At 45.8% G+C, this 22,366-nt stretch overlaps 1 protein-coding gene across 1 annotated transcript in view; it reads left to right on the plus strand.

The window, feature by feature from the left end:
* Positions 1-1,680: 1,680 nt before the first annotated feature.
* Positions 1,681-22,366, plus strand: part of LOC138681613 (pecanex-like protein 2) — a 1,209,413-nt gene continuing 1,188,727 nt past the window's right edge. Inside the window, exon 1 of the mRNA XM_069769269.1 lies at positions 1,681-2,005. Coding sequence (XP_069625370.1) covers positions 1,853-2,005 — 153 coding nt within the window. The 5' untranslated portion in view covers positions 1,681-1,852. The remainder of the gene's footprint in view (positions 2,006-22,366) is intronic.

Here is a 22,366-nt window from a genome sequence, read left to right on the forward strand (position 1 = left end):
TGCTGCGGTTTTCTTGCGGATTTGCTGTGTTCTTCTACCCCTGCCGTTTTCTATAATTGAATGGGTACAAAAACGCTGCAGATTCACAAAAAAATGACATGCTACTTCTTTAAAACCGCAGCGTTTCCGCAAAGTGTGTACAGCATTTTTTTTTTCTCATTGATTTACATTGTACTGTAAATCAATTGCGGATCTGCAGCGTTTCTGCACCTCAAAAACCGCTGCGGATCCGCACAGATCCGCAACGTGTGCACATACCCTTAGCGTGTTACTTTCTAATATGTGGCGTTTTTGTACATTGCTGTAGTCATTCCCTCTTGGATAAGATTTATCTGCATCCGTATTTTTCTGCAAACGCACGGAACTGCATCCTGGTCAGGATTTGGTTGGAAATGTGAAATTCTGACTTCTGGGGCAAAGGGGATAGAGAGGAGAGGGGAGAGACAAGTGAAAGGAAAAAGGGCTCCGAGCATGTGCTGTTTGAAGTCCACATGCAGATTGAACGCAGGCAGCCTGATTCGGGGGCGTCTACATTGACAATCAGATGTCTTTTGGATGCGCTGCCATGTACCAGGATGTCTGCAGATTTTTGTAACACGCAAAATTCGCAACAAGCTGTGTGTTGGGGGCACATGAAAAATCTTGATGCAAACGCAGGTCCATGGTCCCTTTGTTAAGTGTAGGGATGCAATCTGGATCGAGATGCATCAGGATTGCTACACATCACAACGCACCGTACCAAAGCGCTAGTGTGAAAGCAGACCCACCCGTGCAGCCCCTAACCAGGTGCCCCATGTTATATACAGGCCCCCAATACATCTTATTAGCACACTATAACATAGGGCACAAGCCCTTCTAGTGAGGCCGCTCACTGTATGACAGCACAGCATGCAGAGTCTACATTATGTCTGCATCCTGTTCCCATACAGTTTCATCACTTTCCCATACAGCACATCCTTTGCATCCCAGCATGCTCTGTTCCACATAACGGATCCCTGCACATGGAAGCACAGATAAGGGATCCGTGTTGTCCAGGATCCGTGCTCCATGGTAGCTCCAGAATTGTGGCCACGGATCCGTCCATGTCCCTGCGCCTGCATGTTTTTCAGAGGACGCAAAACTGCAACAAGTTGCGTTTTTGTGTGTCTGATAAAATATGCAGACACACGGATCCATGGAAAAACGGTGACAACTGGATGCACACGCAAGTCCCATCTGTCACCACTGAAAGTCAATGGAGACAAAAACGGATCTGTGTGCATGCATCCATTGTCACACAGACTGCAAAATATGCAAGTGTGAAACCAGCGTAACTCTAGATAATGATTGGAGCTGTACTAGATGTCTCCACAGGTTTGGCCTAAAATCACTTTATATTACTTACCCTATCCTCAGCAGCAACAACTGATGCATCCTCCTCCCTGTAGTGCTCCTGTCCTGAGTCCTCCTCAGTCCTGACTAATACTATGATACCAAACAATGTGCTGAGTCCCTCCTCCTATACGCACCGCCGCCGCGTTGGGCTAGACCTGGACTGGAGTCTCTAGGACGTAGCTGCTCATGTGAACCCTGTCCACCATGGGACACTTGCTTTACTCAAGCTGAAAGAACCATGACACCCCTCTAGTGGTAGTACTGAAAAGTGCAGTCCTGTAACTGCAGTACAATTGCAGCAGCACCGCCTGGACTATGCTTCATCTGCAATGAGCTGCAGCTTCGGGAAGCTGCTGCCTGAAATACAAGCTGGAAGGAGGTATGCTGCCCTGGGAATGCGCACTGTGAATCCCCTGCAGCATCTCATTCATTCTGAAATCATTCACCAGCTGCTTCTGGTGAGCTGTTTGCAGTGGTGATGGGATCACACATCTTGCAGATATTCAGACAAGGGGTCTGGGCAGCATTGACAGGAGGATGGTACCATGACCCTCATGACAGCCAGTTTAATAACATCTGCCACTTTTATCTGTGGATATTCCTGCTCCTGTTACCACTTGCAATGCACTTGGTAAGTGTTATATAGCACTTATTACAATTGTGACTTATTTTTTATGACCTATACAATGACAATTGTGTGTTTCTCAATCTAGAACTTGCTTGTATGTATTCAGCTGAAGCTACAATCCTCCGCAGCTTGTCCTTATTTCTCAACTTCTGTACCATGTAATATCTGTAGCATAGTATCAGGTCACAGATAGTGATGAGCAAATAGTGAAATATTCGGATTCGGGAAAATCGGCACAAATAATTTCTAATATCGGTGTATTCGCACCAAATAACGAATCCAATGCAAGTCAATGGGAAAGCCGAATATGTTTCTGCTGGACCCAATAAACAAGTCTGGGGCATAGGACAAATCCTGAAATGGATGGGAAAGAGCTAAAACTAAATGGGAACAGCATGGAGAAGATGCCTGCATGCCTTTCTGACTCACATATGGTATCTGGGAATAATGTTGTCGGGCTATTGTGCCAGTGTTACAGATTTTTAAAAAGACCTACCAAACCAACTTTTTTTTATGAAAGGGAAAAATACTAAGAAACATTTCCTTCATAGTAACATGTATTTAAAGCAAAATAAAAAAAAGACAGCTTGAATACATGTGGGGATTGCCTAACAAACAGGCAATCCCCACATGTATTCAAGGTGTCTAGCAGCCACAAATCATGCAGCTGCATTGACAAAAACTAAATCTGCGAGCACACCAAAATACTCGGAGACCAGCCAAGCGTGCTCGGAAAATCTCGAGTAACGAGTATACTCATCACTAATTAAAATTAAATTATGAATACAGTGTTTGCAAGCGAGGGCCTGTATTTTGGTCAGTCTGTCAGGCCTGAAACCCATGTCAGGAACACGTACAAGCCTCATTTTACTTGGAAGCAGCCTCCTCAAGGGAAAGAAAGATCCAAAGAGAGAAAAGACTAGACTAATATGGGTACTCACATCCACAGTATAATAAGAAAATATAACAACCTTTATTGCACCTCAAGCCAATCAATGATTAAAAACATTTAAAGGGAACCTGTCACCCCAAAATCGAGAGTGAGGAAAGCCCACCAGCATTAGGGGCTTATCTACAGCATTCTGGAATGCTGTAAATAAGCCCCCAATGTATCCTGAAAGATGAGAAAAAGAGGTTATATTATACTCACCCAGGGGCACTCCCGGTCCAGTCCGATGGGTGTCGTTGTCCGATCCAGCGCCTCCTATCTTATGATGACGTCCTCTTCTGGTCTTCACGCTGCGGCTGCGGCGCAGGCGTACTTTGCTCTGTTGAGGGCAGAGCAAGATACTGCAGTGCGCAGGCGCTGGGCCTCTCTGACCTTTCCCAGCGCCTGCGCACTGCAGTACTTTGCTCTGCCCTCAACAGGGCAGACAAAGTACGCCTGCACCGGAGCCGCAGTGTGAAAACCAGAAGAGGATGTCATCGTAAGAAGATAGGAGGCACCGGATCGGACCGTGACACCCATCGGACTGGACCGGGACCGCCTCTGGGTGAGTATAATATAACCTCTTTTTCCCATCTTTCAGGATACATCGGGGGCTTATCTACAGCATTCTGGAAGCCCCTGATGCCGGTGGGCTTAGCTCACCGTCGATTTAGGGGGTGACAGGTTCCCTTTAAAAACATGTATGCATGACTAACAAACCAACACCCCTCCAAGCTGAATATATCATGGAGTAGAACAATATACAGATAAGTTGATGGACTGACTGTAAGTACAAGCAAATATTGAATAATAACTCAAATAACAATGAAATAAGTAACCTTATCACACAATAATGCACAAAATGCAACAATGGCATCAACATACAGATAAATTGATGGACTAACTGACTGTAAGTACAGGCAAGTATTGAATAATAACTCCAGTAACAATGAAAAAGTACCCTTATCACACAATAATGCACAAAATTAGTACACAATGCAATAATAGCTTTACAGTAATATACCAATTGGGGTAATAATTCAGTATAGATGGCATATCATGGTATACACTCAATATTGAGTCCCGACCCTGACCTATATTTCCCCTTGGGATATAGCAAGGAATACTCACTCTAGTGGGGTCCCATGCAACCAAGCAGCCAGAAGCCACAACAAGATCGTGCCAGAATGATGGTTATATATAGACCGGAACAAATAATCATTGTTTGGCTTGAAGTGCAATAGGTTGTTATATTTTCTTTTTATACTGTGGATGTGCATACCCTTATTAGTCTAGTCTTTTCTCTCTTTGGATCTTCCATGCTTTTTACAGACTATGTTTTGCACCCCGTTTTTTTGCTATTCCCATGATATCTGAGATAGTAGTGCACCCTCTATTTTGATTCCTCAAGGGAAAGAGACAAGAGTGCCAATGACCAATCTGCACAAGCCTACACATTTTCTATTGGTTTAATAGAATTTCTTTATCTAGCAGTTGTGCAACTGGCGCAAAGCCTGTAGAGATATGCAAACGTGACTATTTATCTCTAACTTTCGTGAGTCTGCTGTTACCATGTTTAATAAAGCTGATATCTTAAAAAAATTACCACCCATTGCTAGATATATTGAATTTGTACATAACACCCCGGTGAGTGTACTAGTCAAAAATAAGTATAAAGCATTCAATATGAGAAAGGGTGAAGTTAAGGGACATGGATGTGGTGGTGCCCGCCAAGGCCATGTTGCAGATCAGAAGGTGACTGGATCTCTTTCTAGCTTCCTGTCAAAATGTGGTCAGCATGTTGCACCACTGATAAACCCAGACAATTGCCAGGATGTTGTGGGTTGGAAGGCAGACAAAGGCTACAGTGTGTTGACAAGCAACACCACAAAGTCTTCTACATGGTCCAGTCTCAGAAGCCAAGAGGCTGGGCCTCTGAATCCTTAACCTGGTCCTCCTTCCTCCCACCATCAAGTCCCAGGAGACATATGACCCCATTGATGGACACTGTGAGGAACTGTTTACGTTCCCTAGTAATTTATCAGGCTTCTCAATGTGCACCATTAAAGAGGGTCATGAGGAGGTGGAGTGCAGTGATGCCCAAACATTTGAGCACACAAGACCAGGAGAAAGCCACATTGGGGAAGATCAATTAATGTCTGAAGAGGTGAAGGATAATCATGATGCAGAGTTGCTATGAGGTCAGCCTAAAATTGCAACTCAGAAGGAGGATCAGATTGAGGAATTGCAAGATGACGTGGTCAATGATGAGGCCACTGATCCAACCTGGCATGGCGGCATGCATAGTGAGCACAGCAGTGCAGACAGGTATGGATCCATAGCACAAAAACAGGCAAGAAGAGGTAGTGGTTTGACCAGAGAGAGAACTTGGTAAACTATTCCACAGAGTCCCCCGCACTCGGCTAGATAACAGGCCAAGGGTGTGTTGTTCCCCGATTTGGCAGTTTTTTTCTGAAATTCCTTCAGACAAAACAACTGTAATTTCCATCATCTCCCAAACCAAGATAAGAACAGGCAAGAATAATAATAATAATAATCTTTATTTATATAGTGCCAACATATTCCACAGCGCTTTACAGTTTCAAACACAACAGTCATAGGTAACAACGTTAACAATACAATAAAGCAAAACACTGCCATCCTGAGCACCACCAACAAGCAAAAGCACAAGGCAGCCAAGCACCCCAGTAGGTGGGCGGAATGCCTGGGTACAAAATCTTTGGCTGATGGTGAAACCACTGCCCCTTCCCATGTGTTACTGCCTTCCAAATCTGTTGGCCATGAAGAAGGCGCTGATAACTCCTGCACACAACCAGCAGTTGCACAGACACAACAGTCAGCAACCACGTCCAGTTCATTGTCCCAATGCAGCTCACTTATCCCTGCCCCAGACATTTAACAGAAAGCAGAGCTATCCACCCACCCACAGGCAACAACTATAACACCCACATTGGCAGATTGGTAACCCTGGAAATGTTGCCGTTTCGACTTGTGGGAACTTAGTCTTTCTGTGACCTCATGGTGGTGACAGCACCACCGTACTAGATTCCCATCCGACACTACTTTTCACGGTGATCCGTCAATGCGTTATATAAGCAAGCACGTGTTACACAATATCAGCTGTGCTGTGGCCAACGAAGTCACAGAGAACTTTACTACAGACATGTTGACAAGTTCTTGTAGACAGGGATGCTACATTTCCCTTATGGCACACTGGCTGAACCTGGTGGAGTTTGGGACAGAGTCAGTGGCTGAGACATCACACATCTTACCCAAACCAAGCTTCCCCATCACCCCCCAGCTGGGAGGTCTGGAGCACTGCCTTGGCTAAGGTGTAGCACACTCTGCTGTAGCTCATTTGTTTAGGTAATAAAGCTTATATCGCAGCTGAGCTGTTGAAGGTGATAAAAGAACAGACCAACCAGCGGCTCTCCCAGGTGTGGTTGTGTGTGTAACTTGGTAGCAGCTTTAAAGCTCGGCAAGCTGGTCAACACGTTCCATGCATGGCCCACATGCTGATCTTGATTGTGCAGCATTTTTTAAAACATACCCTGACTTGCCGGACCTACTTGTGAAGATACGATGTGTCAGTGCACATTTGTGAAAGTCATCTCAGGCTTTTGCCGGACTAGCTTTGCTGCAGCAGCAGTTTAATTTGCCTCATCACCAACTGTTTTGTGACCTGCCCACTCGCTATAATTTGACCTTTAATAAATCATAATAATTTTATTTCTATAGCGCCAATATATTTTGCAGCACAGGGGACTTGTACAGGCAATAAAAGACATTACAGAATAACAATAATGACATAAACAACAGCTTCCAAGAGGAATGAGGACCCTGATCGCAAGCTTACAATCTATGAGGAAATAGGGGAAACACGAAAGGTGGATGGTAACAATTGCTTTCATTGTTATGACCAGCCATAATGTAATAAATTGGCTGTTCATGTAATACTGCATGAACCTGTTACCATCCAGTATGTGTAAAAGTACAGACACAGAGGGCTATTAAATGCATAAAGCGAGTGAGAACAAGATACAAATTTAGAATGGCCAACACAGGGATACTTAGATAAATGTGCTGAGCCAGTAGGTGGTTCATAAGTTGGCAAGGTTTAGTGAGCAGCAAAGAACAGTGTCTGAATCCGAGCTTCTCAATGCCCGTCAGAGTAACACTCAGCCCTCACACATAATAACTGGCGAGTGGGTGTGGATCAATGACATTTGGGAGGTTCTTCAAAACTTTGAGTACTGCACCAAGCAGGGGCGGACACAGACAGCTTGGGGCACCTGTGCATGAAATGTGTCTGGGCCCCCTCCTTTTAAGGCGACAAAGCTAAGGGACTGTGCTATATATAAGTGAGTACACTTTATACTAAGGGACTGTGTTAGACATAATAATCGATAATAATGTCTTCTTCCACCTCACCCTGTTCTTAAATCCATTCTAAATCCCCCGCATCCCATTATTGCCCTCTTTAACATCTCCATTGTTGCTTTCTCCCCACCACCCCATTATTGCCCATTCCACCACCTCCATCATTGCCTCCTCCCCACCACCCGCATCATTGTCCTTTCCACCACCTCCATAATTTCCTCCTCCCCCACCACCCCTATCATTGCCTTCTCCGTCAACCCAATCATTGCCTTCGGCCCCATCACCCCCATCATTGCCCTCTCTGTTAACCCAGTCATTGCCTTCTGCCCCAACACCCCCATCATTGCCCTCTCGGTCAACTAAATCATTGCCTTCTGCCCCATCACCCTCATCATTGCCCTCTGTGTCAACCCAGTCAATGCCTTCTGCCCCATCACCCCCATCATTGCCCTCTCTGTCAACCCGATCATTGCCCTCTCTGTCAACACAATCATTGCCTTATGCCCCTTCACCCCATCATTGCCCTCTCTGTCAACCCAATCATTGCCTTCTGCCCCATCACCCCCATCATTGCCCTCTCTGTCAACCCAATCATTACCTTCTGCCCCATCATTGCCCTCTCCTCCACCTACACACACAGACACACAGCACCATTCACCTCTCTGCACACACACACACTTCACCTCACCTCTGTGCACAGTATCCTGAAGCCCCACCATCGCCAGCAGCTTCCTGTCTCGCACAGCCACGGCTGTGTGACAGGAAGTGCTGGCAGGAAGCAGGACGGATCCATTCCCTGCAACTCCGCTCCGCTGCCTTTTTCTCTTGCAGTCAGCGCAGCTGCAAGGATTGCTCCCTGCTCGCCGCACATAAGGGCAATCTGGCCAGGGGCCCACCAGAGCCTCGGAGCCGGATAAACTGGCCAGATTGCCCACATTATTAGCTGCACTGCAGGCAGGGCTGGTTTTAGGCAAAGTGTAGCCCTATGCAAAGTTTAAAATGGGGCCCCAAATACTAACATATTGCACATCACACAGAAGCATTTTGGTTGTATTTGCATGTGCTGATCTCAGGCCGCTAAACGAGTGTGATCGACAATATTGAAATCGTTCAACGCTTGTTTCCCGGCCTCTTTCCACCGTTTGAGAAAGAATGATGGGGACAGAATGATCACTGATAGATCACTAACAGATTACCATAGAGTATCATGTTATCAGCAGCACATCTACAGTTTACAGTTTACACCGGCTGTTTCGGCATAAACAATCCAATCACTCGATAAATAGGCATCATTTTGCTTGTTTAGTATAATACACCCCATAGTCCTCCATGTATTATTATGTGCACCACAATCCCCCATATAGTATAATACACTCCCCAGTCCTCCATATAGTATTACACACTTTATAGTATTATAGCACAGCCCACCTAGTATACAACACAGCCCGTGCTGTATATTATTATTATTATTATTATTTATGTAGCACCATTAATTCCATGGTGCTGTACATGAGAAAGGGGTAACATACAGGGTTATAGATATCGTTTACAGTAAACAGGTTTACAGTGACAGACTGGTACAGAGGGGAGAGGACCCTGTCCTTGCCGACTTACATTCTATGGGATATAGCACAGCCCGCGTTGTATATAGCACAGCCCGCGTTGTATATAGCACAGCTCGTGTGGCATATAGCACAGCTCATGTGGTATATTGTTATGACCTGGTGGTCAGGACAATAATGGACCTGGTGGTTAAGAGCACACGGAATGACCTGATAGTTACTGATAATAAGGACGAGCTCTGGGACGTGGGAACTCTGCTGACCGCAATCCCTAAACCTATCAGACACACTAGAAATAGCCGTGGATTGCGCCTAACGCTCCCTATGCAACTCGGCACAGCCTAAGAAACTAGCTAGCCCTGAAGATAGAAAAATAAAGCCTACCTTGCCTCAGAGAAATTCCCCAAAGGAAAAGGCAGCCCCCCACATATAATGACTGTGAGCAAAGATGAAAATACAAACACAGAGATGAAATAGATTTAGCAAAGTGAGGCCCGACTTACTGAATAGACCGAGGATAGGAAAGGTTACTTTGCGGTCAGCACAAAAATCTACAAAAAGACCACGTAGAGGGCGCAAAAAGACCCTCCGCACCGACTCACGGTGCGGAGGCGCTCCCTCTGCGTCCCAGAGCTTCCAGCAAGCAAGACAACAAAATAAATAGCAAGCTGGACAGAAAAATAGAAAACCAAAGAAATACAAGCTGGAACTTAGCTTCTGATGGGAAGACAGGTCACAAGAACGATCCAGGAGTGAACTAGACCAATACTGGAACATTGACAGGTGGCATAGAGCAAAGATCTAAGTGGAGTTAAATAGAGCAGCAGCTAACGAATTAACCTAGTCACCTGTGAAACTCAGAAAGACCCACCATAGGAAGTCCATGGACAGAACCAGCCGAAGTACCATTCACGGCCACAGGAGGGAGCCCGACAACAGAATTCACAACAGTACCCCCTCCTTGAGGAGGGGTCACCGAACCCTCACCAGAGCCCCCAGGCCGACCAGGATGAGCCAAATGAAAGGCACGAACCAGATCGGCAGCATGAACATCAGAGGCAAAAACCCAGGAATTATCTTCCTGACCATAACCCTTCCACTTGACCAGGTACTGGAGTTTCCGTCTCGAAACACGAGAATCCAAAATCTTCTCCACCACATACTCCAACTCCCCCTCAACTAACACCAGGGCAGGAGGATCAAAGGATGGAACCACAGGCGCCACGTATCTCCGCAATAACGACCTATGGAACACATTATGGATGGCAAAAGAAGCAGGAAGGGCCAAACGAAATGACACAGGATTGATAACCTCAGAAATCTTATACGGACCAATGAAACAAGGCTTAAACTTAGGAGAGGAAACCTTCATAGGAACATAACGAGACGACAACCAAACCAAATCCCCAACACGAAGTCGGGGACCCACACAGCGCCGGCGGTTAGCGAAACGTTGAGCCTTCTCCTGGGACAATGTCAAATTGTCCACCACATGAGTCCAAATCTGCTGCAACCTATCCACCACAGTATCTACACCAGGACAGTCTGAAGACTCAACCTGCCAAGAAGAAAAACGAGGATGGAAACCAGAATTGCAGAATAACGGCAAAACCAAAGTAGCCGAGCTGGCCCGATTATTAAGGGCGAACTCAGCCAACGGCAAAAAGGACACCCAATCATCCTGATCAGCAGAAACAAAGCATCTCAGATATGTTTCCAAAGTTTGATTAGTTCGTTCGGTTTGGCCATTTGTCTGAGGATGGAAAGCCGAGGAAAAAGACAAATCAATGCCCATCCTAGCACAAAAGGATCGCCAAAACCTTGAAACAAACTGGGAACCTCTGTCAGAAACGATGTTCTCCGGGATACCATGTAAACGAACCACATGCTGGAAAAATAATGGCACCAAATCAGAGGAGGAAGGCAATTTAAACAAAGGTACCATATGGACCATCTTAGAAAAGCGATCACAAACCACCCAAATGACCGACATCTTTTGAGAGACGGGGAGATCCGAAATAAAATCCATAGAAATATGCGTCCAGGGCCTCTTCGGGACCGGCAAGGGCAAAAGCAACCCACTGGCACGGGAACAGCAGGGCTTAGCCCGAGCACAAGTCCCACAGGACTGCACAAAAGAACGCACATCCCGCGACAAAGACGGCCACCAGAAGGATCTAGCCACCAAATCTCTGGTACCAAAGATTCCAGGATGCCCAGCCAACACTGAACAATGAATCTCAGAGACAACTCTACTAGTCCATCTATCAGGGACAAACAGTTTCTCCGCTGGGCAACGGTCAGGTCTATCAGCCTGAAATTTTTGCAGCACCCGCCGCAAATCAGGGGAGATGGCAGACAAAATTATCCCCTCTTTGAGAATACCCGCCGGCTCAGGAACACCTGGAGAGTCAGGCACAAAATTCCTTGACAGGGCATCAGCCTTCACATTCTTAGAGCCCGGAAGGTACGAAACCACAAAATCAAAACGGGAGAAAAATAACGACCATCGAGCCTGTCTCGGATTCAACCGTTTGGCAGACTCAAGATAAGTCAAATTCTTGTGATCTGTCAAGACCACCACGCGATGCTTGGCTCATTCCAGCCAATGACGCCACTCCTCGAATGCCCACTTCATGGCCAACCATTCACGATTACCAACATCATAGTTACGCTCAGCAGGCAAAAACTTTCTAGAAAAGAAAGCACATGGCTTCATCACCGAGCCATCAGAACTTCTTTGCGACAAAACAGCCCCTGCTCCAATCTCAGAAGCATCAACCTCAACCTGAAACGGAAGCGAAACATCTGGCTGGCACAACCCAGGGGCAGAAGAAAAACGACGCTTCAACTCCTGAAAAGCCTCTACAGCCTCAGAAGACCAATTGACCACATCAGCACCCTTCTTGGTCAAATCAGTCAACGGTTTAGCAACAGTAGAAAAATTAGCGATGAAGCGCCGATAAAAATTAGCAAAGCCCAGGAACTTTTGCAGGTTCTTCACAGATGTCGGCTGAGTCCAATCGTAAATGGCCTGGACTTTAACAGGGCCCATCTCGATAGTAGAAGGGGAAAAAATGAACCCCAAAAATGAAACCTTCTGAACTCCAAAGAGACACTTTGACCCCTTCACAAACAAGGAATTCGCACGAAGGACCTGGAACACCATTCTGACCTGCTTCACATGAGACTCCCAATCATCCGAAAAGACCAAAATATCATCCAAATACACAGGAATTTATCCAGGTACTCTCGGAAGATGTCATGCATAAAGGACTGAAATACTGATGGAGCATTGGAAAGCCCGAATGGCATAACCAGGTACTCAAAATGGCCCTCGGGCGTATTAAATGCAGTTTTCCATTCATCGCCTTGTTTAATACGCACAAGATTATACGCCCCTCGAAGATCTATCTTGGTGAACCAACTAGCCCCTTTAATCCGAGCAAACAAATCAGACAGCAGCGGCAAAGGATACTGAAATTTGACTGTAATTTTATTAAGAAGGCGGTAATCAATACAAGGTCTCAAAGAACCATCCTTCTTGGCCACAAATAAGAACCCTGCTCCTAACGGTGATGACGACGGGCGAATATGGCCTTTCTCCAAGGATTCCTTTATATAACTCCGCATAGCGGCGTGTTCTGGCACAGATAAATTGAACAATCGGCCCTTAGGAAACTTACTACCAGGAATCAAATTAATTGCACAATCGCAATCCCTATGAGGAGGTAGGGCACTGGCTTTGGGCTCATCAAATACATCCCGATAATCCGACAAAAACTCTGGAACTTCAGAAGGAGTGGAAGACGAAATAGACAAAAATGGAACATCACCATGTACCCCCTGGCAACCCCAGCTGGACACAGACATAGATTTCCAGTCCAATACTGGATTATGAACCTGTAGCCATGGCAACGCCAAAACGACCACATCATGCAGATTATGCAACACCAGAAAGCGGATATCCTCCTGATGTGCAGGAGCCATGCACCTGGTCAATTGGGTCCAATACTGAGGCTTATTCTTGGCCAAAGGCGTAGCATCAATTCCTCTCAATGGAATAGGATACGGCAAGGGCTCCAAGAAAAAACCACAGCGCCTAGCATACTCCAAGTCCATCAAATTCAGGGCAGCGCCTGAATCCACAAATGCCATAACAGAATAGGATGACAAAGAGCAAATCAGAGTAACAGACAATAGAAATTTAGACTGTACCGTACCAATGGTGGCAGACCTAGCGAACCGCTTAGTGCGCTTAGGACAATCGGAGATATCATGAGTGGAATCACCACAGTAAATACATAGCCCATTCCGACGTCTGTGTTCTTGCCGTTCAGCTCTGGTCAAAGTCCTATCACATTGCATAGGCTCAGGCCCATGCTCAGATAGTACCGCCAAATGGTGCACAGCTTTACGCTCATGCAAGCGTCGATCGATCTGAATGGCCAAGGACATAGACTCATTCAGACCAGCAGGCATGGGAAACCCCACCATGACATCCTTAAGGGCTTCAGAGAGACCCTTTCTGAAGATTGCTGCCAGGGCACATTCATTCCACTGAGTGAGCACAGACCACTTTCTAAACTTCTGACAATATATCTCCGCTTCATCCTGACCCTGACACAGAGCCAGCAAGATTTTCTCTGCCTGATCCACTGAATTAGGTTCGTCATAAAGCAATCCAAGCGCCAGGAAAAACACATCAACATCACGCAATGCCGGATCTCCTGGCGCAAGGGAAAATGCCCAGTCTTGAGGGTCACCACGCAACAAAGAAATAATGATCTTTACTTGTTGAACAGGGTCACCTGAGGAGCGAGGTTTTAAGGCAAGAAACAATTTACAATTATTTTTGAAATTCAAGAACTTAGATCTATCACCAAAAAACAAATCAGGAATTGGAATCCTAGGCTCTGACATCGGATTCTGAACCACAAAATCTTGAATGTTTTGTATCCTTGTAGTGAGATTATCCATCCAAGAGGACAGACCTTGAATGTCCATGTTTACACCAGTGTCCTGAACCACCCAGAGGTAAAGGGGAAAATAGAGACAAAACACACTGCAAAGAAAAAAAAATGGTCTCAGAACTTCTCTTATCCCTCTATTGAGATGCATTAGTACTTTGGGCCACCTGTACTGTTATGACCTGGTGGTCAGGACAATAATGGACCTGGTGGTTAAGAGCACACGGAATGACCTGATAGTTACTGATAATAAGGACGAGCTCTGGGACGTGGGAAATCTGCTGACCGCAATCCCTAAACCTATCAAACACACTAGAAATAGCCGTGGATTGCGCCTAACGCTCCCTATGCAACTCGGCACAGCCTAAGAAACTAGCTAGCCCTGAAGATAGAAAAATAAAGCCTACCTTGCCTCAGAGAAATTCCCCAAAGGAAAAGGCAGCCCCCCACATATAATGACTGTGAGCAAAGATGAAAATACAAACACAGAGAGGAAATAGATTTAGCAAAGTGAGGCCCGACTTACTGAACAGACCGAGGATAGGAAAGGTTACTTTGCGGTCAGCACAAAAACCTACAAAAAGACCACGCAGAGGGCGCAAAAAGACCCTCCGCACCGACTCACGGTGCGGAGGCGCTCCCTCTGCGTCCCAGAGCTTCCAGCAAGCAAGACAACAAAATAAATAGCAAGCTGGACAGAAAAATAGAAAACCAAAGAAATACAAGCTGGAACTTAGCTTCTGATGGGAAGACAGGTCACAAGAACGATCCAGGAGTGAACTAGACAAATACTGGAACATTGACAGGTGGCATAGAGCAAAGATCTAAGTGGAGTTAAATAGAGCAGCAGCTAACGAATTAACCTAGTCACCTGTGAAACTCAGAAACACCCACCATAGGAAGTCCATGGACAGAACCAGCTGAAGTACCATTCACGACCACAGGAGGGAGCCCGACAACAGAATTCACAACAGTATATAGCACAGCTTGTGTGGTATATAGTACAGCTCGCGTGGTATATAGCACAGCCCGCGTTGTATATAGCAAGCCTGCATTGTATATAGCACAGCCCACGTTGTATATAGCACAGCCGTGTTGTATATAGGACAGCCCGCGTTGTATATAGCACAGCCCGCGTTGTATATAGCACAGCCCGCGTTGTATATAGGACAGCATGCCTTGTATATAGCACAGCCCGCGTTGTATATAGCACAGCTCACGTTGTATATAGGACAGCCCGCGTTGTATATAGCACAGCTCGCGTGGTATATAGTACAGCTCGCGTGGTATATAGCACAGCCCGCGTTGTATATAGCACAGCCCGCGTTGTATATAGGACAGCCCGCGATGTATATAGCACAGCCTGCGTTGTATATAGCACAGCCCGCGTTGTATATAGCACAGCCCGCGTTGTATATACTATAGGACAGCCCGTGTTGTATATAGCACAGCCCGCGTTGTATATAGCACAACCCGTGTTGTATATAGGACGGCCCGTGTTGTATATAGCACAGCCCGTGTTGTATATAGCACAGCTCGCGTTGTATATAGGACAGCCGCATTGTATATAGGACAGCCCATTTGTATATAGCACAGCCCGCATTGTGTATAGCACAGCCCGCGTTGTATATAGCACAGCCGCATTGTATATAGGACAGCCCGTGTTGTATATAGCACAGCCCGCGTTGTATATAGCACAGCTCGTGTTGTATACAGCACAGCTCGCATCTCCCCCTCATGGCCCCACAGTCCAGTTAGTACTCACTGTTATAGTTAAGAAAAGAAAACAAACACTCCTCACCTCTCCTCGTGCCCGCGCTGCTCCCTGCTTCTGTCTCAGCTGCACTGCCTGGCACACAGTGAGTGCGCGCATGTCAGAGGCAGAGCGGGGAATGATGGGAGAGGGAGCGTCTGCTGACGCTCTCTCCTCCATCATTGCTTTGAACTGTACCGGCAGACGCCGGTATAGTTTAATGCTGCGGGGGAGTCGGCGCTGGTGGCAGGCGGGCCCCCCTGCCTCACAGGGGCCCCATAGTGGCTGTGTGATTTGCCACTAGCTGGGGGCTCCTGGGGTAGTGGGGGCCCTAGGCAGCTGCCTGCCTCTAATGCCATCCCTTCCTGCAAAGGCCCCCCAAAGTCTCTGGGCCTTGGTGCAGCCGCACCGCTTGAACCGGCGGTATGTCCCCTCATGGCACCAAGACGATGATTGCTGATGATTCTATTGTCAGCGTAACCATCCCGCTGCTCTGTCTATTAAAATATTCGCTGCAGAATCTCAAAGAGGAAACTTTTAATGCCGAGCAGGTGGCTATGGAGCAAGATTTTTGTTAGAATCTGTTTAGTTTGTTACTATCTGCCATTTTCTTGTGGAGTTCTGGCTGCTGGTCTGTTTCCTCTGGTGCTGGGTTTGTCTTGGGTCAGGTGTTTGTTTCACTCTTTATTAACCAGCACCTGCCTCCCAGTCCTTGCTGGACAACAGTGTTAATCTGCTTGAGCTATGCTTGGTGCTTTGCTTAGTGTTCTGTGTGTGTTATTTTTTCAGTACTGGTACCTCTGGTTCTGCTAGCCTTAGTTTCTGTTTTCTATTGGTTTCTGAAGCCTACTCTGTGTTTTCTAGTAGGAGGTGACCCGTTTTTGTACCCAGTCCTTAGTTCTTTTAGGGTAACCCTTCCCCTTAGCTATAGGTCTTCGCTTGAGATTAACCTAGGATCGTTGGTGGGTCTATTCGCAAGGAATGGGTCGCTCACTCCATTGTAGGGTTTCAGCCTAGTCATAGTGCAGGGTCACTTTTTCCCCTTTTACCTTAGTCCTGTGTTGCAGATCCGTAACAATTTTACAGTGGCTGATACCACACAGCCCAGCTTCACACAATTTTGTTAAGCCACATTGGATGATGAGGAGGAACAGGAGGAGAAGAATGAGTTTTTGGTCTGTGCTACACAGGGGACACCCAATCCCAGCTTCAGGCCCATCTAGCATGGATGGCATGAAGAGGAGGAGGAGGCTATGCATCGTGATGAGGAGAGCAGACAGGACCTTTTCAGTGCATGCATGCCAGAGGGCTGTTGTGGAAGACTTGCTAACAAGATTACCCTCAGACAACGCTGCTGGCTGAGGTACTGACTATTTTCACCCACAAGGATTATGGCGGAGGGCCACACACACCAGGTGTAACTCGGGGGGGGGGGGGGAAATGTCCACCATCTGGGCCATTTTCTTGAGACCGTCACATCAGCAAGGGCTTTCTGTGGGTGTAACTATGACGAGGAGGGAGACGTTGACTAAGATGGTGCAGATCTACTTAAGTTACCATGCCAGCGTCCTTCCTTATTCTTCAGTGCCCTTTAATTATTGGCTGCCAAGCTCCACATTTGGCCCAACCTCTCCTTCTACCCCTTGAATGTGCTGCCATGCCCTGCTGCAAGTGTGTTGCCTGAGCGGGTTTTTAGTTCTGCTGGTGCAATCATAACGGATAGTCGCACACGCCTGTCAATGGAAAATGCAGACTGGCAGACTCTTCTAAAATTGAACAAGTGCTGGATTTTCTGTGACTTTGTAAGCCCTATGGATGACAGCAACATAATGTAAAAGCAGCCCAAATATTTTTTGGAGGAAGTTGTCTTAACATCCATCCCTTATTATCCAAACCCATTTTGTTCATGAAATCACATCTTCCTCCTGCTTCTGCAACAAATACTTAGTGGTCATATATGTATACCCCACGTGGCTAATGTTTTCTACTTTGTGAAAACTTGGCACATTGTGCAATGGTGATACTTGTACTCCTTATCGATTGCCTTGCTGACACACTCCAAATGCTAAGTAATGAAAATTATTGCCCCCGTAAAATTGCCACGTAAGATTATCTCTATCCAGATTGTTCAAGTTGCACAACTGCTAGATAAAGATACGCTATTTTTTTAAACAAATTTTTTTGGGGGGAGATTTTTTTAAATCACCTTTGTGAGGCACACAAACAGCAGACTCAGGGAAATTAATGGGAAATAGCGATGTTTCCATAGCTGAAGAGGTTTTGTGCCAGTCACACAACTGCTAGACAAATATGAAGTATTTAAGCAATTGATGAGGAAGATTATTTAGCAATTAGATTAAAGAATGAATGTTACTTTATGCTGGCACTGACGATTATTATTTTGCATTAAAAAAATAGGTTGCTATACAGGAATATTATGTAGTTTCCAAAAAATTGTTTTGTATACGCTGTTACTACCTAATATTTATCTCCCTCTACAAATAGCTGATTTGTATATTATGGTAGTAGATGAAACCCTCCCTATTTCACCCTAATCCCACAGTCTGTTCCTAATACTAACTACTATACAAGATAGTGTAAAATAGCCGAAATCTGCAGCATGTACTTGCAATGATCAGAGCACCCACACAGATGACCCTGCCTTTCACCCACCCTTCCTCCCTCCTATTCAAGGGAACCTGTCACCCCGTTTTTTGAGATTGAGCTATAAATACTGTTAAATAGGGCCTGCGCTGTGTGTTCCTATAGTGTATGTAGTGTACCCTGATTCCCTATGTATGCTGAGAAATAACTTACCAAAGTCGCCGTTTTCGCCTGTCAATCAGGCTGGTCAGGTCGGGAGGGCGTGGTGACATCGGTGGTTCTTCCTCAGCTTTACGTTGGTGGCGTAGTGGCGTAGTGGTGAACAAGCAGCGCGCGATCTGCGCTGTAATCCCTTGCATCGGTGGGGGCGGCCATCTTCCTGGGGCCGCGCGTGCGCAGATCGAGTGCTCTGCTGCACGGGGCTTCAGGAAAATGGCCGCGGGATGCCGCGCGTGCGCATTAGAGATCGCGGCGGCCATTTTCCCAAAGCCGAGATGCAAACTCGGCTTTGGGAAAATGGCCGCCGCGATCTCTAATGCGCACGCGCGGCATCCCGCGGCCATTTTCCTGAAGCCCCGTGCAGCAGAGCACTCGATCTGCGCACGCGCGGCCCCAGGAAGATGGCCGCCCCACCGACGAAAGGGATGACAGCGCAGATCGCGCGCTGTGTCTTCACCACTACGCCACTACGCCACCAACGTAAAGCTGAGGAAGAACCAGCGATGTCACCACGCCCTCCCGACCTGACCAGCCTGATTGACAGGCGAAAACGGCGACTTTGGTAAGTTATTTCTCAGCATACATAGGGAATCGGGGTACACTACATACACTATAGGAACACACAGCGCAGGCCCTATTTAACAGTATTTATAGCTCAATCTCAAAAAACGGGGTGACAGGTTCCCTTTAAGTCTCTCACTACTATCCCCACCAAACAAACAAGTAATCTAATCTCTTCACAATACTCAGCTCTTAAAAGGGCTCTAGAAAAAAGACGACTGAGGGGCGATCTAATAACCATGTATAAGGGTACACAGTGCCATTTTGATCGCTACGACGGCACAATTCTTGACGTTCCAGCGATATCCATACGATATCGCTGTGTCTGATACGCAGCAGCGATCAGGGACCCTGCTGAGAATCGTATGTCGTAGCAGATCGTTTGGAACTTTCTTTCGTCGCTGGATCTCCCGCTGTCATCGCTGGATCGGTGTGTGTGACACCGATCCAGCGATGCGTTCGCTTGTAACCAGGGTAAACATCGGGTTACGAAGCGCAGGGTCGCGCTTAGTAACCCGATGTTTATCCTGGTTACCATCGTAAATGTAAAAAAAACCAAACAGTACATACTTACATTCCGGTGTCCGTCAGGTCCCTTGCCGTCTGCTTCCCGCACTGACTGACTGCCGGCCGTAAAGTGAAAGCAGGGCACAGCGCGCTGTGCTGTGCTTTCACTTTACGGCCGGCAGTCAGTCAGTGCGGGAAGCAGACGGCAAGGGACAGACATCGGAATGTAAGTATGTAATGTTTGTTTTTTTTTACGCTGGTAACCAGGGTAAACATCGGGTTACTAAGCGCGGCCCTGCGCTTAGTTACCCGATGTTTACCCTGATTACCCGGGGACCTCGGCATCGTTGGTCGCTGGAGAGCTGTCTGTGTGACAGCTCTCCAGCGACCACACAACAACTTACCAACGATCACGGCTAGGTCGTATCGCTGGTAAATCGTATAGTGTAACGGTACCCTAAGTATATAAGGGGACAATACAAATATCTCGCTGAGGATCTGTTTATACCAAGGAAGGCATTCTTTGCGTCTGGAGGAGAGAAGGTTTTTCCACCAACATAGAAGAGGATTCTTTACTGTTAGGGCAGTGAGAATCTGGAATTGCTTGCCTGAGGAGGTGGTGATGGCGAACTCAGTCGAGGGGTTCAAGAGAGGCCTGGATGTCTTCCTGGAGCAGAACAATATTGTATCATACAATTATTAGGTTCTGTAGAAGGACGTAGATCTGGGGATTTATTATGATGGAATATAGGCTGAACTGGATGGACAACTGTCTTTTTTCGGCCTTACTAACTATGTTACTATGTTACTATGTAATGAATAATCGCTCATTATAAATTTCTATCACTCTCCCTACACTACTTTCATTTTCCCTACACTCAATCTATGCTCTCCCTACACTGTTTCTGGCTGCAATGTGCATCATCAGTCTTTAAATATTCCCTATGACGTTGTAAGGCCAGCCAATCAGAGTAATCCCACACCAAAGCTGGCGCTGGCATTACTATGATTGGCAAGCCAGACCAGCATGTTCATTGGAATGGAAATAAAACGCCAAACTTGCTAGGCGGTTCACTCGAATATACCGAAGCAAATACCTAACTACTTGCTAAGTAACGAATAGCCTGAATACTGTACTATTGATGCGAGTAGCGAAAAGTGCCAAATGTATTCGCTAATCACTAGTCACAGACTATCCAGATGAAATACTGTAGATTTTTTCATTGATTTCTTATTTAATGAGCAGACACAGAATAAATGTGGGGGAGAAATTTTGCAGGTTTTGCATGTAGATTTTTTTACTAACCCCTTTTACCCCCAAGGGTGGTTTGCACGTTATGGACCGGGCCAATTTTTACAATTCTGACCACTGTCCCTTTATGAGGTTATAACTCTGGAACGCTTCAACGGATCCCGGTGATTCTGACACTGTTTTCTCATGACATATTGTACTTCATGATAGTGGTAAAATTTCTTTGATATTACCTGCGTTTATTTGTGAAAAAAACGGAAATATGGCGAAAATTTCGAAAATTTTGCAATTTTCCAACTTTGAATTTTTATGCAATTAAATCACAGAGATATGTCACACAAAATACTTAATAAGTAACATTTCCCACATGTCTACTTTACATCAGCACAATTTTGGAACCAAAATTTTTTTTTGTTAGGGAGTTATAAGGGTTAAAAGTTGACCAGCAATTTCTCATTTTTACAACACCATTTTATTTTAGGGACCACATCTCATTTGAAGTCATTTTGAGGGGTCTATATGATAGAAAATACCCAAGTGTGACACCATTCTAAAAACTGCACCCCTCAAGGTTCTCAAAACCACATTCAAGAAGTTTATTAATCCTTCAGGTGTTTCACAGGAATTTTTGGAATGTTTAAATAAAAATTAACATTTAACTTTTTTCACAAAAAATTTATTCAGCTCCAATTTCTTTTATTTTACCAAGGGTTACAGGAGAAAATGGACCCCAAACCTTGTTGTACAATTTGTCCTGAGTACGCCGATACCCCATAAGTGGAGGTAAACCACTGTTTGGGCGCATGACAGTGCTTGGAAGCGAAGGAGCGCCATTTGACTTTTTAATGCAAAATTGACTGGAATTGAGATGGGACGCCATGTTGCGTTTGAAGAGCCACTGATGTGCCTAAACATTGAAAGCCCCCACAAGTGACACCATTTTGGAAAGTAGACCCCCTAAGGAACTTATCTAGAGGTGTGGTGAGCACTTTGACCCACCAAGTGCTTCACAGAAGTTTATAATGCAGAACTGTAAAAATAAAAAATCATTTTTTTTTTCACAAAAATTATCTTTTCGCCCCCATTTTTTTATTTTCCCAATGGTAAGAGAAGAAATTGGAACCAAAAAGTTGTTGTACAATTTAACTTTTTTCACAAAAAATTTATTCAGCTCCAATTTGTTTTATTTTACCAAGGGTTACAGGAGAAAATGGACCCCAAACCTTGTTGTACAATTTGTCCTGAGTACGCTGATACCCCATATGTGGGGGTAAACCACTGTTTGGGCGCATGGGAGAGCTCAGAAGGGAAGGAGCGCCGTTTGACTTTTCAATGCAAAATTCACAGGAATTGAGATGAGACGCCATGTTGCGTTTGGAGAGCCACTGATGTGCCTAAACATTGAAACCCCCCACAAGTGACACCATTTTGGAAAGTAGACCCCCTATGGAACTTATCTAGATGTGTGGTGAGCACTTTGACCCACCAAGAGCTTCACAGAAGTTTATAATGCAGAGCCGTAAAAATAAAACAAAAATTTTTTCCCACAAAAATTATTTTTTAGTCCCCAGTTTTGTATTTTCCCAAGGGTAACAGGAGAAATTGGA

Source organism: Ranitomeya imitator, chromosome 5 (assembly GCF_032444005.1).
Source record: "Ranitomeya imitator isolate aRanImi1 chromosome 5, aRanImi1.pri, whole genome shotgun sequence".
Lineage (NCBI taxonomy): Eukaryota > Metazoa > Chordata > Amphibia > Anura > Dendrobatidae > Ranitomeya > Ranitomeya imitator.